Source organism: Vipera ursinii, assembly GCF_947247035.1.
Source record: "Vipera ursinii genome assembly, chromosome: 2".
In the NCBI taxonomy this organism is placed as follows: Eukaryota; Metazoa; Chordata; class Lepidosauria; order Squamata; family Viperidae; genus Vipera; species Vipera ursinii.
In genome coordinates, this window is record NC_139513.1 from 55,344,015 (window position 1) to 55,357,992 (window position 13,978).

General features: G+C 38.0%; 1 protein-coding gene across 4 annotated transcripts; it reads right to left on the minus strand.

Annotated features, from left to right (window-relative positions):
* Positions 1–1,246: 1,246 nt before the first annotated feature.
* Positions 1,247–13,978, minus strand: HMCES (5-hydroxymethylcytosine binding, ES cell specific). Of its 4 annotated transcripts, none has more exons than XM_083351350.1 (7): positions 13,769–13,978; positions 12,108–12,318; positions 7,883–8,026; positions 6,056–6,175; positions 4,365–4,531; positions 3,698–3,890; positions 1,247–2,793 (listed from the first exon to the last, which is right to left on the minus strand). In XM_083351350.1, exons 2-7 carry the CDS (start codon positions 12,288–12,290, stop codon positions 2,584–2,586), a joined length of 1,017 nt encoding a protein of 338 aa, XP_083207476.1. In that variant the 5' UTR covers positions 12,291–12,318; positions 13,769–13,978; the 3' UTR covers positions 1,247–2,583. The 4 variants fall into 4 exon arrangements, with proteins under 4 accessions (XP_083207476.1, XP_083207474.1, XP_083207475.1 ...); XM_083351348.1 differs by having other exon boundaries at positions 13,758–13,958; XM_083351349.1 differs by having other exon boundaries at positions 13,719–13,952.

Consider the following 13,978-nt stretch of genomic DNA (forward strand, 5'->3'; position numbering starts at 1 on the left):
TTAATCTAGGATGGTCACAATTGAAACTATGATTAAATCTGTATGCTATTAAATTAATGATTAAAATTCTTTAATTTCACATCATAGACAGATTTAGCCACCTGGCTGACTGTGAATCCAATCATAATAGTAATAAAATATTTGCTCACATGCCGGATTGGGCATTAGGGACAATGTGTGATTTATTAACATGTTTGTCTACCATGTCCTACTATTACAAATTGTGAAGCATATTCAAGTATCTCTCAGCCCAACCTTCCCAGCAAGATTGCTATTAAGAAAAATAGGGAGCTCTAAGTACATCACCTTCATCTCTTGAATTTTTGGAACTAATTAAAATAGCAAACTGCTATTCAAAATTGTTACTGGATGCTTCTTTATACGGAGCAGCTTATACATATTTAAGTGAAGAGAAATTTTTGAATAAGTCAATAAACTGGGCTATTAAAAAGCAGGGAGAAATCTAATCAGCTGCTCAGTAATGTACAGATTTTTTCCCGTGCAGCTATTTCAGCAACAGCTGTAGTCACTGTAAAATTATAATATACAACTAATATTGAAGAGACTCTACTTCCTACTCCCATAACTATAAATTTGCACACACATAAATTACATAAAACTTTTGCAATGGCCAAAGAGGTTCACCTCAGTCTTCAAAGGAGGTGTCCACCAGAGATGTCCATTCATGGAAACAATCATGCCCATTTTTAGCTTGAGCTCTGGATGTTTTTGGAACTAATAACTATCGTCCAAAAGCCATGGAAAAATTCCATCCCTCAGTGACCTAAACTTCTTTCATTATCCAGTAAGGAGATCTTAGCAAGCTGATTACAGGCAATACTCCTGTTTTCTTCAGTTCCAATTGTAGTCATTCTTAAATAATTGGAAAGCTAATCCGGCATCATCCCCAATGATATAGCACAAGGAGGGATATCGCACAAGGGATATCACAAACTACAGAATGTTCAAAATGGTTACAGCCTGAATTGGTGCAGAAGTACAAACTCTTCAGAATTGGGAATACTTTCTGCACTGAATAGATTCCCAGAATTCTGATTATATATATTAATGTACATTTTTATAAATACCAAAATAAGGGAGACATTTTACAGTAACTCTCACTGTAAATTGTATTTTACTGTATTTAGTAGGAATGCGTGCAAACAATGGGATAGCTAAATGCTTTTTTTATTTCTAAAGCGGTGGTCAGAAGGTAAGAAATTAGCGATATCAAAAGAACTTTAACTCTGAACAAAATCTTTATTTATACTGCCAACATTGTCTATGTATTAAAACCTTTAAAAATATCCCAAATTTGCCTTATTTCTAGTGAACAATATTTCATGCATTTCAGAGGAACTTTTAATAATTGGAGCCCAACTATTTTTCTGCATATCTAATAAAATGAATGATCATGTAAACAAGTATCTTTTTTTAAAAAAAGGACTAAATACTCTTCCTTCTCTCTATCCCAGGATTTTGTGAAGAATATACATCTGCATGAATTTCAGGCCTACTCAGGTTTTGTACAGCTTTCTGTGAGTGAAATAAGTTGATCTTATGCATAAAGGTGGATTTATCTTCTGAAATACCGTTTTAACCACCCAGCTGTCCCTTTTGATCATAGTGGTCCTGATATCTCTTAGGCTGAACCGCAACACTTTGCCTTGAGTCCAGCATGACTCATAGTAAGCAGCTAACATTTTATCTTTGTCTCTTGTCCTTATAAAGCTTTAGTTTACAATCTTGCATTTTTTTAACTAAATATCCAGTTATAATTAATACAGCCAACTAACACTGCTGCTACTTATCTTCACTCTCCCAAAAACAAGATTAAAGTTGTTTCTCTTTTCCTTGCTATTCTCTTACCACCTACTCAAAATACCGGCTACAGTGATGGGCTGATCATCATTATAACTTTGATGGATTTATTAAACAATCCTATCAAAGGTTTGGAATGTGCAGTAAATCCAAAATAGTGAAACAAGATCCTTTTGGAATAGCTTCCCAACCAATAGCAATTTGTATTTGTATATTGCTTGCAGATGACATTCCACTTCTTTCAAAACAGATTAAAAAAGGGCAAACATTTGAACTGGTTTCAGTATAAAGTAAATGATCCTTCTCATTATGCAGCAACAACAAATCTCCAGCATTAACAGTGACCTATTTTTCCCCACAAAAGATGAAGCAATCCACGAAGTGAAGTGAACAAATACTGTGATGGTAACCATGACAAACCAAATCTCTGCTTGTGTCCTTGGAGGAGAAAAATAAATAACATTAAATCTTTCACTTCTTACATATTTTGGAATGCTATTGCCTTTTCAAAATTGGCAAGGTCAAGTCAATGCTGCACTTAACATCTATACCCTATTTGTTTCAGACAAAAGAAACTTAAGTGTTAAATGGCAAAGCTCATCTACTCAGGATCAGGAAGGAAGCATATCTGAAGCCTTATAAACTATAGATTATACCTGTATTATATAATTAAATCGGGAGATTTAAATATTGCAATAACTCAATACATAAGACCTTATTTGGCTAAGAACAGGCTTGGTAATAAGTAATATAACCAAATTATCACTGCTTTTTCAGTTGCTTTGCAGAAGGTTCTCCATCTTTTCTGAGCCACTGATGCATTAAGTCCGTGCTAGTTTTTTTACACGGTGGTGTCTGGATGAACTGGCTGGACCACTTTGGTAAATTGTCTTCATCCTTGTCATCTTTCTTGTGGCCTTTATTTTTTAACCAGTTCAGCATTACTGTGCTGCTTGCATTAACCTTGGTATTCTGAAAGATACAAATTAGGAAAAATAAGATTTTGATGACTACTTCATACAAAACCGTAGACTAATTTAAGGAATCTTGATATTACAATCTAGCAGTTTCGTGGAGCATTCCAACTTGATGAAATGAAAAATATGACCACAATTGAGCCCAAAGTTTCCATTGCTAAGTGAGACAGCTGTTAATTGGGGTTTGCCCCATTTTATGACCTTTCTTGCCACAATTGTTAAATGAATCGCTGCAGTGTTAGTAACACAATTGTACAGTGAATCTGGCTTCCCCATTGACTTTGCTTGTCAGAAGGTCACAAAAGGTGATCACATGACCCTGGGACACTGCAACCGTCATAAATATGAGCCAGTTGCCAAGCAAACGAATTTTGATCACATGACCATGGGACATGCCATAGTGGTTATAAATGTGAAAAACAATCATAAGTCACTTTTTTCAATGCCACTTTGAACAGGCACTATATGAATGGTTATAAGTTGAGGGCTACCAATACTGAAAAGAAAAAAGATTCCCAAGAAAACAAATTTATATCTGAGGACGGCAAATTCAGCTTATCAAGATCACACACACCAAGTTATCCAGAAAACTTTGATGAAGACCTTAAAATAATTTTTTTAAACTTATGAACTGCTAAGCAGAATACAGATGCAGAAGATGTACGTGCACTCCGTCTTTGAATTTCATGCTCTCCAAGTCAATCAGTAACATCAATGCGACATTTATTTTTGTGAAGAGATGCTTAGCCTAAACAGGTGGCAGCACCTTAGTCAATCTCAGAAGCTAAGCAGGGTCAGCCACGCTTAGTATCTGGATGGGAGACTGCCATAAAATTACAGGGCTGTAAGATAGATTGGGAAGTTGAAACTATACCCTAGAAAAGGAAATGCAAACATACCTTCTTGGGATCCAATTCAATGGGTAAAATGCATTCTAATGAATTATTTCTGGAATTGTTCACTAGTGTTGATACAGGATGGAAGGCGATGTTTTCTGTGGGCTGGATAAGGTGAAGTGCTTCTTCTGTGGGTACTTCTGTAAAGTCCAGCCATTTTCTAACTGCTTCATCCCCATCCAGAATAGCTGGCATTCTAGACAAGTAGAAAGGCAGAGATTTTAGTGATGGAAAGAACATCCAAACTAGTCCACAACCTGTAATAATAAAACACATAAAAGACAAGTATCAGTATGAACAAGATTCTAAAAATAAAATTCAGCACACTCCAAAAAAAGTCTGACATTGCAGCACTCTCATTAAAAGCTCACTCAAGTTTCTCCAAGGACTAAACTGACCAAGAATTAAACAATGCAGAAGGTTTGGAACAAAGTTTAAATATTACTGCTATGTTACCATAGATACCTATTTCATACAGTCATATAAGATTCCTCCATCTTATAAGATCAGATAAGCTTTCATATTCTGACTTTGATGTTTAAAAATAAGTATTTACTATCTGGTAAATACAGAAAAAAATAGATAAGTGGCAATTGATGAAGCATTATCTTTAAGTTACTGCATGTTAAAGTACGTTCTACGAGAAGCTGTCCTTAGTCATGTCTCTTGCCTGTGATGGATGGATCTTACACATTCAGATGCATTTACTGTGATGATACTGTAACTGTACAATGGTTCTCCATTCTGGGGCTCCCAGCAGTCAAAAATCCCAGCCATGGTAAGCAGTTTCCTGCCTTTTGAATCTTTGACCTCATCTTTAATATCTGGTTTGGTGAACTGCAAATGAAAAGACAGTACATTAAAAAAAAACCTTAACAGCACAGGAGTGCCTTTTAAACAGACAAACATCACATCTTTAGATCTCTCATCCTCATCTTGTAAATGAAGTTCAGTTTACTAATCTTAACTAGCACTATTATTATTGCATGGAACATCCAATTACTATTGATTCTATTACTACTGCATAATTACATCACAATAACTGAAATTTAACTCATAATTCATAATTTGACACTAGAGAACAAAATGGTTCCTCTGGCACTGAATGCATTTTATAAATTAAGCTTGTGAACTACCTAAATTAAAATCTGTTTGCCAGTCCAGGCTCTGATAATTTCTTAAGATTATTACATAATATCATATGTGAGGTTGTCTTTGAGGAGTGCTCAAAAAGTGAATATCTTTAAAGAAAAGGTCTTCACAAATAATTTACCAAATTTTAGAAGCTAAAATCATGTGTTGGCAACTTATCTTCATTACTGATTTCAGAATACAATTCAAATAACTTTATTTGATAAGCTGTTTACAGTTTAGCCTGGTTTCCAAGTTCACCTTGTCTTGAAGCAAAGTTAGTAATTTTAACAATAACACTTAGATTTATATACCACTTCATATTGCTTCACAGCCCTCCCTAAGCAGTTTAGAGTCAGCATATTGCCCTCAATAATCTGAGTCTGAATCAACCTTGAGCTGGTCAGGTTTGAGCTCCTAGCAGCAGGCAGAGTTAGCCTGCAATATTGCACTTGACTGCCCCACTATGGCTCCATTTCAGTTGCATTACCACCATTCCCTGGGGCATTTTGCTTTGGGTCTGTGTTACTTTCTTTTAGATGCTAGGCAAAAAACCCTATTTGTTCTTCAGATGTTTCTCACATCATGTACTTTTATTCATGCCATGATGTTTTTAGCAATACATTTTATTCATTATTTTAAACTGTCCTGGAAATATCAAACTGATCCATGTATAAGTGCTGGTTATTGCAGTTTACCAATGATACATTTAGAATTGTTAAATGCCCAGGGACTCAAATAAGTATTTCAAAAAGTAGAATGTATGCTTAGGACTACTACATTTCCTAAATGCAACAGTCTTTAAGCAAGCAGGATAATATATGATCATCCTCAAGCTGAGTTGCAGCAGCTACGACAAAAAGGAGAAAATATAAAGGCACAGTTGTATCCATTTCTGATATATATATATATATATTGCTCAAAAAAATAAAGGGAGCACTTAAACAACACAATGTACTGTATTTAATAGTAGGATATCTTATTTTCTGTTCCCCTTTTTTTGAGATGTATGTATGTATGTATATATATATATATATAGATAGATAGATAGATAGATAGATAGATAGATAGATATAGATATAGATATATAGATATATAGATATATAGATATATAGATATATATATAGAGAGAGAGGAGGAGTAGCAGCAATAATCTTTTATGGGGACAGCTTTTGAAAAAGTATCAATGAAACATCAGCATTAAATATAAAGATTGCAGTACTGTTATACCATTTCCTGCTCAGTTTGGGCAAAATAAATGAAATATGGCTGCTTTTGTCCATTATGTTGTCGCCATTCATAGTAGCCATCAGCCAACACCACACAGCGTTTGCCTTTTGAGAGAGGTACCTTTGGGAAAAGAGAAGAGCAGGATTAATAGCAATCTATTCAATGCTAACTTCAAATGCATACAGGGGTGTCAAACTCAATTTCATTGAGGGCCACATCAGCATTGTGGTTGCCCTCAGGGGGCCAGGTGGGTATGGCCAGGGTGGGTGTGGCCTACTGGGTGGGCATGGCTAGAGTGAGTATGGCCTACTGGGTGGGCGTGGCCAGATCTACATCGTTCGCATCAAGGGTGCCTATGGGGGCCTGGGCAGGAGTGGGACAGATCTGAGGGTCTCTGGCAGGAGGAGGGTCTCTGGGCCAGGGCCAAGGCAGTGGGGGCCATTCCCTCACTGTTTCCAGGATGGCTTCGCGGGCCACATGAAACCACTTCGCGGGCCGGATCCGGCCCCCGGGCCTTGTGTTTGACATGTCTGCATTAGAAGCATACATTTTATGGCTTTTGCTGGCAGACTATAACACTATCTCATACAGCAGGTTATAAAACCATATTCAGAGCAAGAGTTCACTCTGTTTTAATTAGGACTGTGCAGCAATCAGGATTCAAATGGAGAAAGAAGGTTCAAAGTGCACAGGAACACTTATGTAGCATCTGTCAAAAATTGCTGCAGAGTTCCTGTGTTTTCTTAACCGCTGTATTCAATCCAAGGAATACTATATATATGATTTAAAGTGGTGTTACCAGGGGCTAAAGGAGTTCACACCTGTGCTCCACCTTGCCATCTCTCCTTCAGATCCAGATTGGTGCAAAGTTCTAATTTTAATTGTTACACTTTTTTAACCTCCATATAGTAATTTCACTGTTGTGTGAAAATAAACACTTAAAATATAGGAGTGATTGCTGAAATGATGAATGGTTCCCCCCCCCTCAAACTAGCTAATCTTTGCTAGCTTCTGAATTTTCTGCAGCATGAGCACTGGTGTTTTCCTTATTCATCAGACAAATTTGTGGTTAATAAATCTTGAAGGCCACATTCCAGTCAGAATGCAAAGCCAGAATTCTTCAGAACACCAGCTTCCTTTTCAGAGTAAGACTTCTCTTAAAAGGAAGAACAGGAGGTTCCCAACTGGAAATGTTTATATTGGGGCTCTTGACTTATAGCTTGTTTATATTAAATTGTAGCAGTTCTTGTTTTTATATTCCCCTACTCCAATTCTTTGAGTTCTGGGGGGGGGGGGGGAAAGGAAGAAAAATGCAACTGGAGAAAATAAGTAAAAGCAGTTTCCCACAATCCTGGTTAAGCTACCAAGTCATTATAGATCAAAATTAAGGTTATTTGTTGCTATACAGAAGAACAAGGAGCTTTCCAGGAGGATACCTATTTCCTCAATCATACGTATATCATTGCCTGATTCTGTTTACGGTAATTGTTATGCAATAATCTGATCCTTCAAAAAAGGAAAGAACATTGTAGAAAAAATTAATTATATTCAACCTTTATGTTATTTTTAATGGGCTTATTTATACTACTATAGTTCCAAAGGTCTGTCTTAAATAAGTCAATATTTTGTTCTGTCAAGCCTTTGAAATGCTATCACTAACTGGGCTTTTCTGTTTCAGAAAAAAAACAAGATGCAGAGTTTGTGGCATCTTGATATAGGTAGCATATTTTAAACAAAGCTCCAATTTTCATGTGTAAGTCAAAATTCATGGAGGTCATGGCTAAAAGGAAACAAAGACATCCCCCCCAAACAGACTATGCAACTAACCTTATAGCAGAATTTCTCCATTATGGTATCACTCCGACAATTGGAAGTGTTATACTGCATTTTAGATGGGTCAGCTTCCTTGAACCAAGCTGGAACTAGGCCCCAACGCATGGCTACAAGGATACGCTCAGAAGGACTGGCGTTCTTTCATAAACGAGAAAAGGAAATATTGTAAAGAAGCATGCACAGATACATAGAATTAAAATTACAATCAAACACTCTGTTCCAAAACCCTGTGTGCATATCACTCCTGGTACTGTGAAGGCTGATATGTTTTAAATAGCAAAAACCTTAATTAATCAACTGCTTAAAAGGGAAAATCAGATTTTAAACAAGATATTTCTTGCCCCCGACCTCCGATCATTCCGCCGGGGCCTGAAGACCTGGCTCTTTGAGCTCTCGGGCCCAGGCTGAGGAGAATTGGGTTGAATTTTGTCTTTGTTAGGAGTCTGATGGCCTCAGAACTTCACATAAGTTGATCAAAGACTCTTTGCTATCAACCAGTGATCTTCTGGATTTTTGTAGACCAGATATAGTAGCCCTAAGTTTTATGGGGGGAAAAACAATCAGCTAATCAGCTCAGTTACTGAGTGGCAAAATGTAAATTTTGTAAAAATGTGAAAGGAGGAAGCCACGTTGTTGGTATTATTAGAAAAGCTCAATTATTTTATATAGGAGTTTTAGGGGTATATTGGAGTGCACACTGAGTCATATATTTCAAAACACCCTACCCCCCACCAAAAAAAGATAAATCTTCTTCAAGATGAACTGCATTCCTGGAGATTTCACAGACATTTCTGTGTAGTTTTCTTGGCAGCAATATAGAAGTGGGTTGATACTGCTTTTGGGGCAGTTTCAATTTTCAAGTTTAACAAACACACATGGAATTTCCAGGCTCTGTGATCCAAATACTAATTAGGCTAGATCTGCTTGGTTTGAGCCCAGACAAGGCCAATGCAAGCCAGAAGAATCATGCAAGTAAACAATGCATTTATATATACCTTCCACTACCTATATGAGTCATTTCTCGCACTTTTATCAGTTAAAACAATTGAAACAGACCAACGGGTTTCATTTCTTCTTTTTGTCTGTTTAATCAAATTCACTTTCAGTGCTGTCCTGTGCATCACTTCTAAATAGTTCTAAATTCAGCTTTTTTTAAAAGCCCAACATTTTTGTCTGTCTGAAATCTTACAATACACATATAAGTTTAAATATTAGAAAATGTTGACAACTTTGTTTCTAATTCCATATTCATTATGTCTTGTTGATCAGTTTGGTGCTTTTACCATCACAGCATTAAAGGTAAAGGTTCCCCCGCACGTGTGTGCTAATCGTTTCCAACTCTAGGGGCCGGTGCTCATCTCCGTTTCAAAGCCGAAGAGCCAGCGCTTGTCCGAGGACATCTCCGTGGTCATGTGGCTGGCATGACTAGACGCCAAAGGCACACAGAACGCTGTTACCTTCCCACCGTAGTGGTCCCTATTTTTCTACTTGCATTTTTACGTGCTTTCGAACTGCTAGGTTGGCAGAAGCTGGGACGAGTAACAGGCGCTCACTCTGTTACGCGGCACTCGGGATTCGACCCGCCAAACTGCTGACCTTCAGATCAACAAGCGCAGCGTCCTAACCCACTGAGCATTACAGATGTTTAAAATCACCCATACAATATTTAGTTATCCATTTCCCCTCAAGCGTGCCCATTCCCCTTTTGTCTTGCCCTCTGCATGCTAATCCTGTGTATGTATCTGTTTTCTCCAAGGATAAAATATTCTTTATTATATGTTGTAGCTTGTGAAGCACAGCATAACACATAAGTTGCCAGTGAAGTAGCAGAAGTAATTAGCTTTTTTTCCTAGTGGAAGAGAAAAATATATGGCTCTGTAGCAATCTTTACTAACTTCATTTATTTTTCTCTTTCTGATTTTATGAACTGCTAAAATTTCTATAGAATGCTATCCTGAACATTTACACAGGAAAATGAAAGAGGAAATAGTCTGAAAAAGCGTTATGCTCGTATGAGGTTTCAAATTTGTGTATGCGCAGTGATCTGATACTTCAGTATTTTAAAATACCAAACATCTTTGTTTTGAATTAAAAGTTAAAAACATGTCTTATTTAAGTATTACCTTTAATCTTGAGCAGTTAGCACTATTATAAATTAGATATTATTATCTCCCCTCATATCTATGTGTACATGTTTATCTAACAGATAATACAATACCATGCATATTTGAAAACCATGGAAAATCCTAAAATATTATGATGAATTCATTTAAATAAACCTGTGGCATTAAGTCAAACGTGATACTAGAAAGATCATGTATACAAAAAAAACCCACCTCTATAGATTACTAGTAGTGGTTTCTAAAGGGACAGTTCTTTATTTTTAAGGGACACTTATCTAACTCTCTAAAAATAACAATTCAGTAAAAAGCTACACACATTTCTTTGGTGCAAACATAATTTTACGTATTCAAGGTCTACCAGTCAAGAGATATATAAGGCTAATATGCCATTGTAGAATAACTACCTGAGATGCTGTTTGTATCTGTACAATATGCAGATGCTGGTTGATTATTTCTACACAACAACAGTGCAGTTAACAATTTTTTGAAATGTATATTTTAGTCAACTTTCACAATTATCACAATTTTTAAAACTGATTTATTTAACAAGAAGAATGCATTGTTCAATAAACCAGAAAACCTTATATACCTAATCAAAAACACCTTCTGCAAGTTTTACTAACACTTGGCTGTCTAATCTCTGCTTGAACCCATCCAGGAATGAGGGTAAATGAGCATAATTCCAATTGTGGCATAGTCACAAGCAACACATATATTGGAACTCATCGATATGAGGGAGATACATGAAATCTTTTCTTCTGATTTTCTTAAACAACCTGGAAAGAATTTTTTTACAATTTAAAACTGCCAAGTAGGCCTGAAGTAGAAACTTTTCTGGACCATTTTTAGGCCCAGATCTTTCAAATGCCTTCAGTAATGGAGAGCTCAGCATTCACTAGGTCGTTTAACTGGCCTTATGTTTTTATTATTATTATTCCACCTAACATTCAACCAAAAGTCACTTTATGTCACTAAATCTATTTTTTTTAGATTCACACACTATATCAAAAAGAATGCACAGTTGGAATTAGCATAATCCCACATTATATTCCACTGCAACAATAAGACCTTATTTTATCATAAAGAAAGATAATCTATGGTTCTCCAAATAGATGGATTCCAACTTCCATCATCCTTGATAATTGGTGATATTGACTGGACTGATTAGTATTCGGGATTCAGCAATATTTTGAAAGATAAACATTCTGTATTTTAGTGATATAGGAGGCAAATAAACCTTTCGAGGTAGGTAAAATGAGGACCCAGATTGTTGGGGGCAATAAGCTGACTTTGTAATAATGCCACTGGGATGTGTGTGAAAACCCTAATAAGCAGGCATATACATAGAATGAAGGCTACTGCTAAGCTTGTAAGCCGCCCTAAGTCTTCGGAGAAGGGCGGGATATAAATGGAATTAAAATAAATAAAAATAAATAAATAAACGGTATTTTGAAAGTTATTCCTGTCATGCCTTATTCTCAGAACTTCAGAAAAGGTAAGATAGGCAGTAATATCCTAAATAAAGCATGGTTACAGTGGCGTAGCGTGGGGGGTGCAGGGGGGGCCGGCCGCACTGGGCGCAACATCTGGGGGGGCACGCTCGCACTCGCAGCTCTCTGCCCCTTCCTGGCTCACTCTCTCTCACTGCAGTGCTGGCTGTGCGAATCCGATCCGAGCCGCCAGGTTGCCGCCCACTGTGTTAGGGGGCGCAAATTACTTCCCTTGCCCCGGGTGCTGACAACCCATGCTACGCCACTGCATGGTTAAAATGTTTATCTAATTTTGATATTTTAAAAAAGCAATGCTTTTGTGAGAAGAGCACAGATGTAGTATTATTTATAACTAGCTTCTATAACAGAATGCTAAGATCCCCTCAATGCTGCAACTGACATAAACAAGATGCCTGTTGCCAAGTGCCTGAATTTTGATCATACAACCAGAGAGATGCTGCAGTGGTCATAAGTACAAGGACTGGTTGTAAGTCATTTTTTTCAGTGGCATTGTAAGTTCAAGTGCTCACTAAACAAAAGGGTTGTAAATCAAGGATTACCTGCTCCTAAAAAGTTATGTTACGTACGTTAATTGAAGAAATTCACCTTTTCGAAGTGTTGCTGGGAGAGAAGCACAGGACTGTTAGACTGGGGGCTCTTATTGAACGAAGGGCTGTATTTGTCAGCATTTTGCCATTCAGGATACTTTCTTTCTCCTTGATTATTGTGATAAGCACAGGCGCGGCGGATACGATCTGCTCCCAGACTAACAGCTGTCCGTCCACACATTCTTCCAGAGTGCACCCAAAACAGTGGCCTACAAAACAGTGTTTTAGGAATATACTACTGTACCCTGTTGTGTCATCATTTCAGAGATATTTACTTAACTAGACCAATCAACCAAATCGCCATGGTTGAGCAAAAGAGCAGTGAGAGAGGGAGCAACTTCTGACTTCTTGCTGGCCTCCTTATTAACTTTGCTTGGTGGATGCTTATAGGGAGAAAGTCAATGTGGAAGCCGGCAGGGAAGGTCACAAATTGATCATATTGATCTGGAAACCAATTCACTAGGACCCAGATTGTTGGGGGCAATTAAGCTGACTTTGTAATAATGCCGCTTGGGGTGTGTGTGAAAGCCCTAATAAGCAGGCATATACATAGAATGAAGGCTACTGCTAAGTTTGTAAAGCCACCCTGAGTCGTCGGAGAAGGGCGGGATATAAATGGAATTAAAATAAAAAATAAATAAATAAATTTCTAATTATTACTATTATTAACTAAACTTGTATACCACCCAACTTTCAATAACTCTAGGCAGCTGGCAGCAATGAAAGAAACTACAATGAAATTAATAAAGCAGGAAAAAAAATGAAGCTATAAGATGGCCAAGACTGATAAAGTGAAAGATCTCACTCTCCCTTGCTGAAGCCCTGCGGAAGAAAACTACTTTTCATGCTGCAATTCTTTAGTCTTGCTGCTTCGTTAGACTTTCCCTGATTTTGCTAAATTCCAGTGATTAATAATTGAATAATGAGCTTTCAAGTAAAAGCAGCATGGCATTTTTCCCCCCAATACAAATAGATGAAATAACACCCTCCGTAAGTGTCAGACAGGCCTTAATTTTTTTTCTTTCTTGCTAATCTGCACCCTGGGAAAAAAAATCGACTTGTCTGAAAGGGCCAATTTTGGTAAAGATCCCTTTTCTCTTAACTTCTACAGGCAAGCCCAATTAAGTCATTAATTCAGCTTCTCCGCGGTTCTCCTCTGTCCCCGTTAAACCACCTCTCTTTCAAAAAAGAAAAAAAAGAGGAACTTTACGCAGGCAATACATCGGCAGACATCAGAAACTTCGGAAGAGATGCTCCTTCAAGCTTTTCCTTCCTTCTCCCTTCCTGGTTCGGGCGCCAAAAGGAGCCTAAGCAGCCCCTTGTAAGAAAGCTAGCAAATAAAGCAGGGGTCTTCAAACTTGGCCCTTTTATGACTTGTGGACTTCAACTCCCAGAATTCCTCAGCCAGCAAAGCTGGCTGAGGAATTCTGGGAGTTGAAGTCCACAAGTCATAAAAGGGCCAAGTTTGAAGACCCCTGAAGAAATAAAGGGACGAGGCCGTTTTCCTACCGGAGATTCCCAGGTTTGAGAGGAAGGGATTTGGGGCTCACCAGGACTAGCTAAACAAAAGCCTTCCCTAGCACGTCAGAAATCATTTCCGCATCCCCACCGCCCTCGCCCCTTTCAGCCTCCCGGATTCAATCCCGACCAGGGGGGAACCTCCTTTGATGAGGACACAGGCGCCTCCTCCCCTCGGGTTTTCCCGCCTTCCAGCGCTCCGCTCCTCTCGGCTTCTGGCCGGTCGCTCAGGCCTGGGGTGGGGGTTCCTGTTCGTGGCTCAGCTTGTTTTTCATAAACGCCGCCTCGGAAGTTACTCGCTCGGCGGCCGGCAACCCATTTCTCTCCCCCTTTCTCCACCCCACCTCCCCG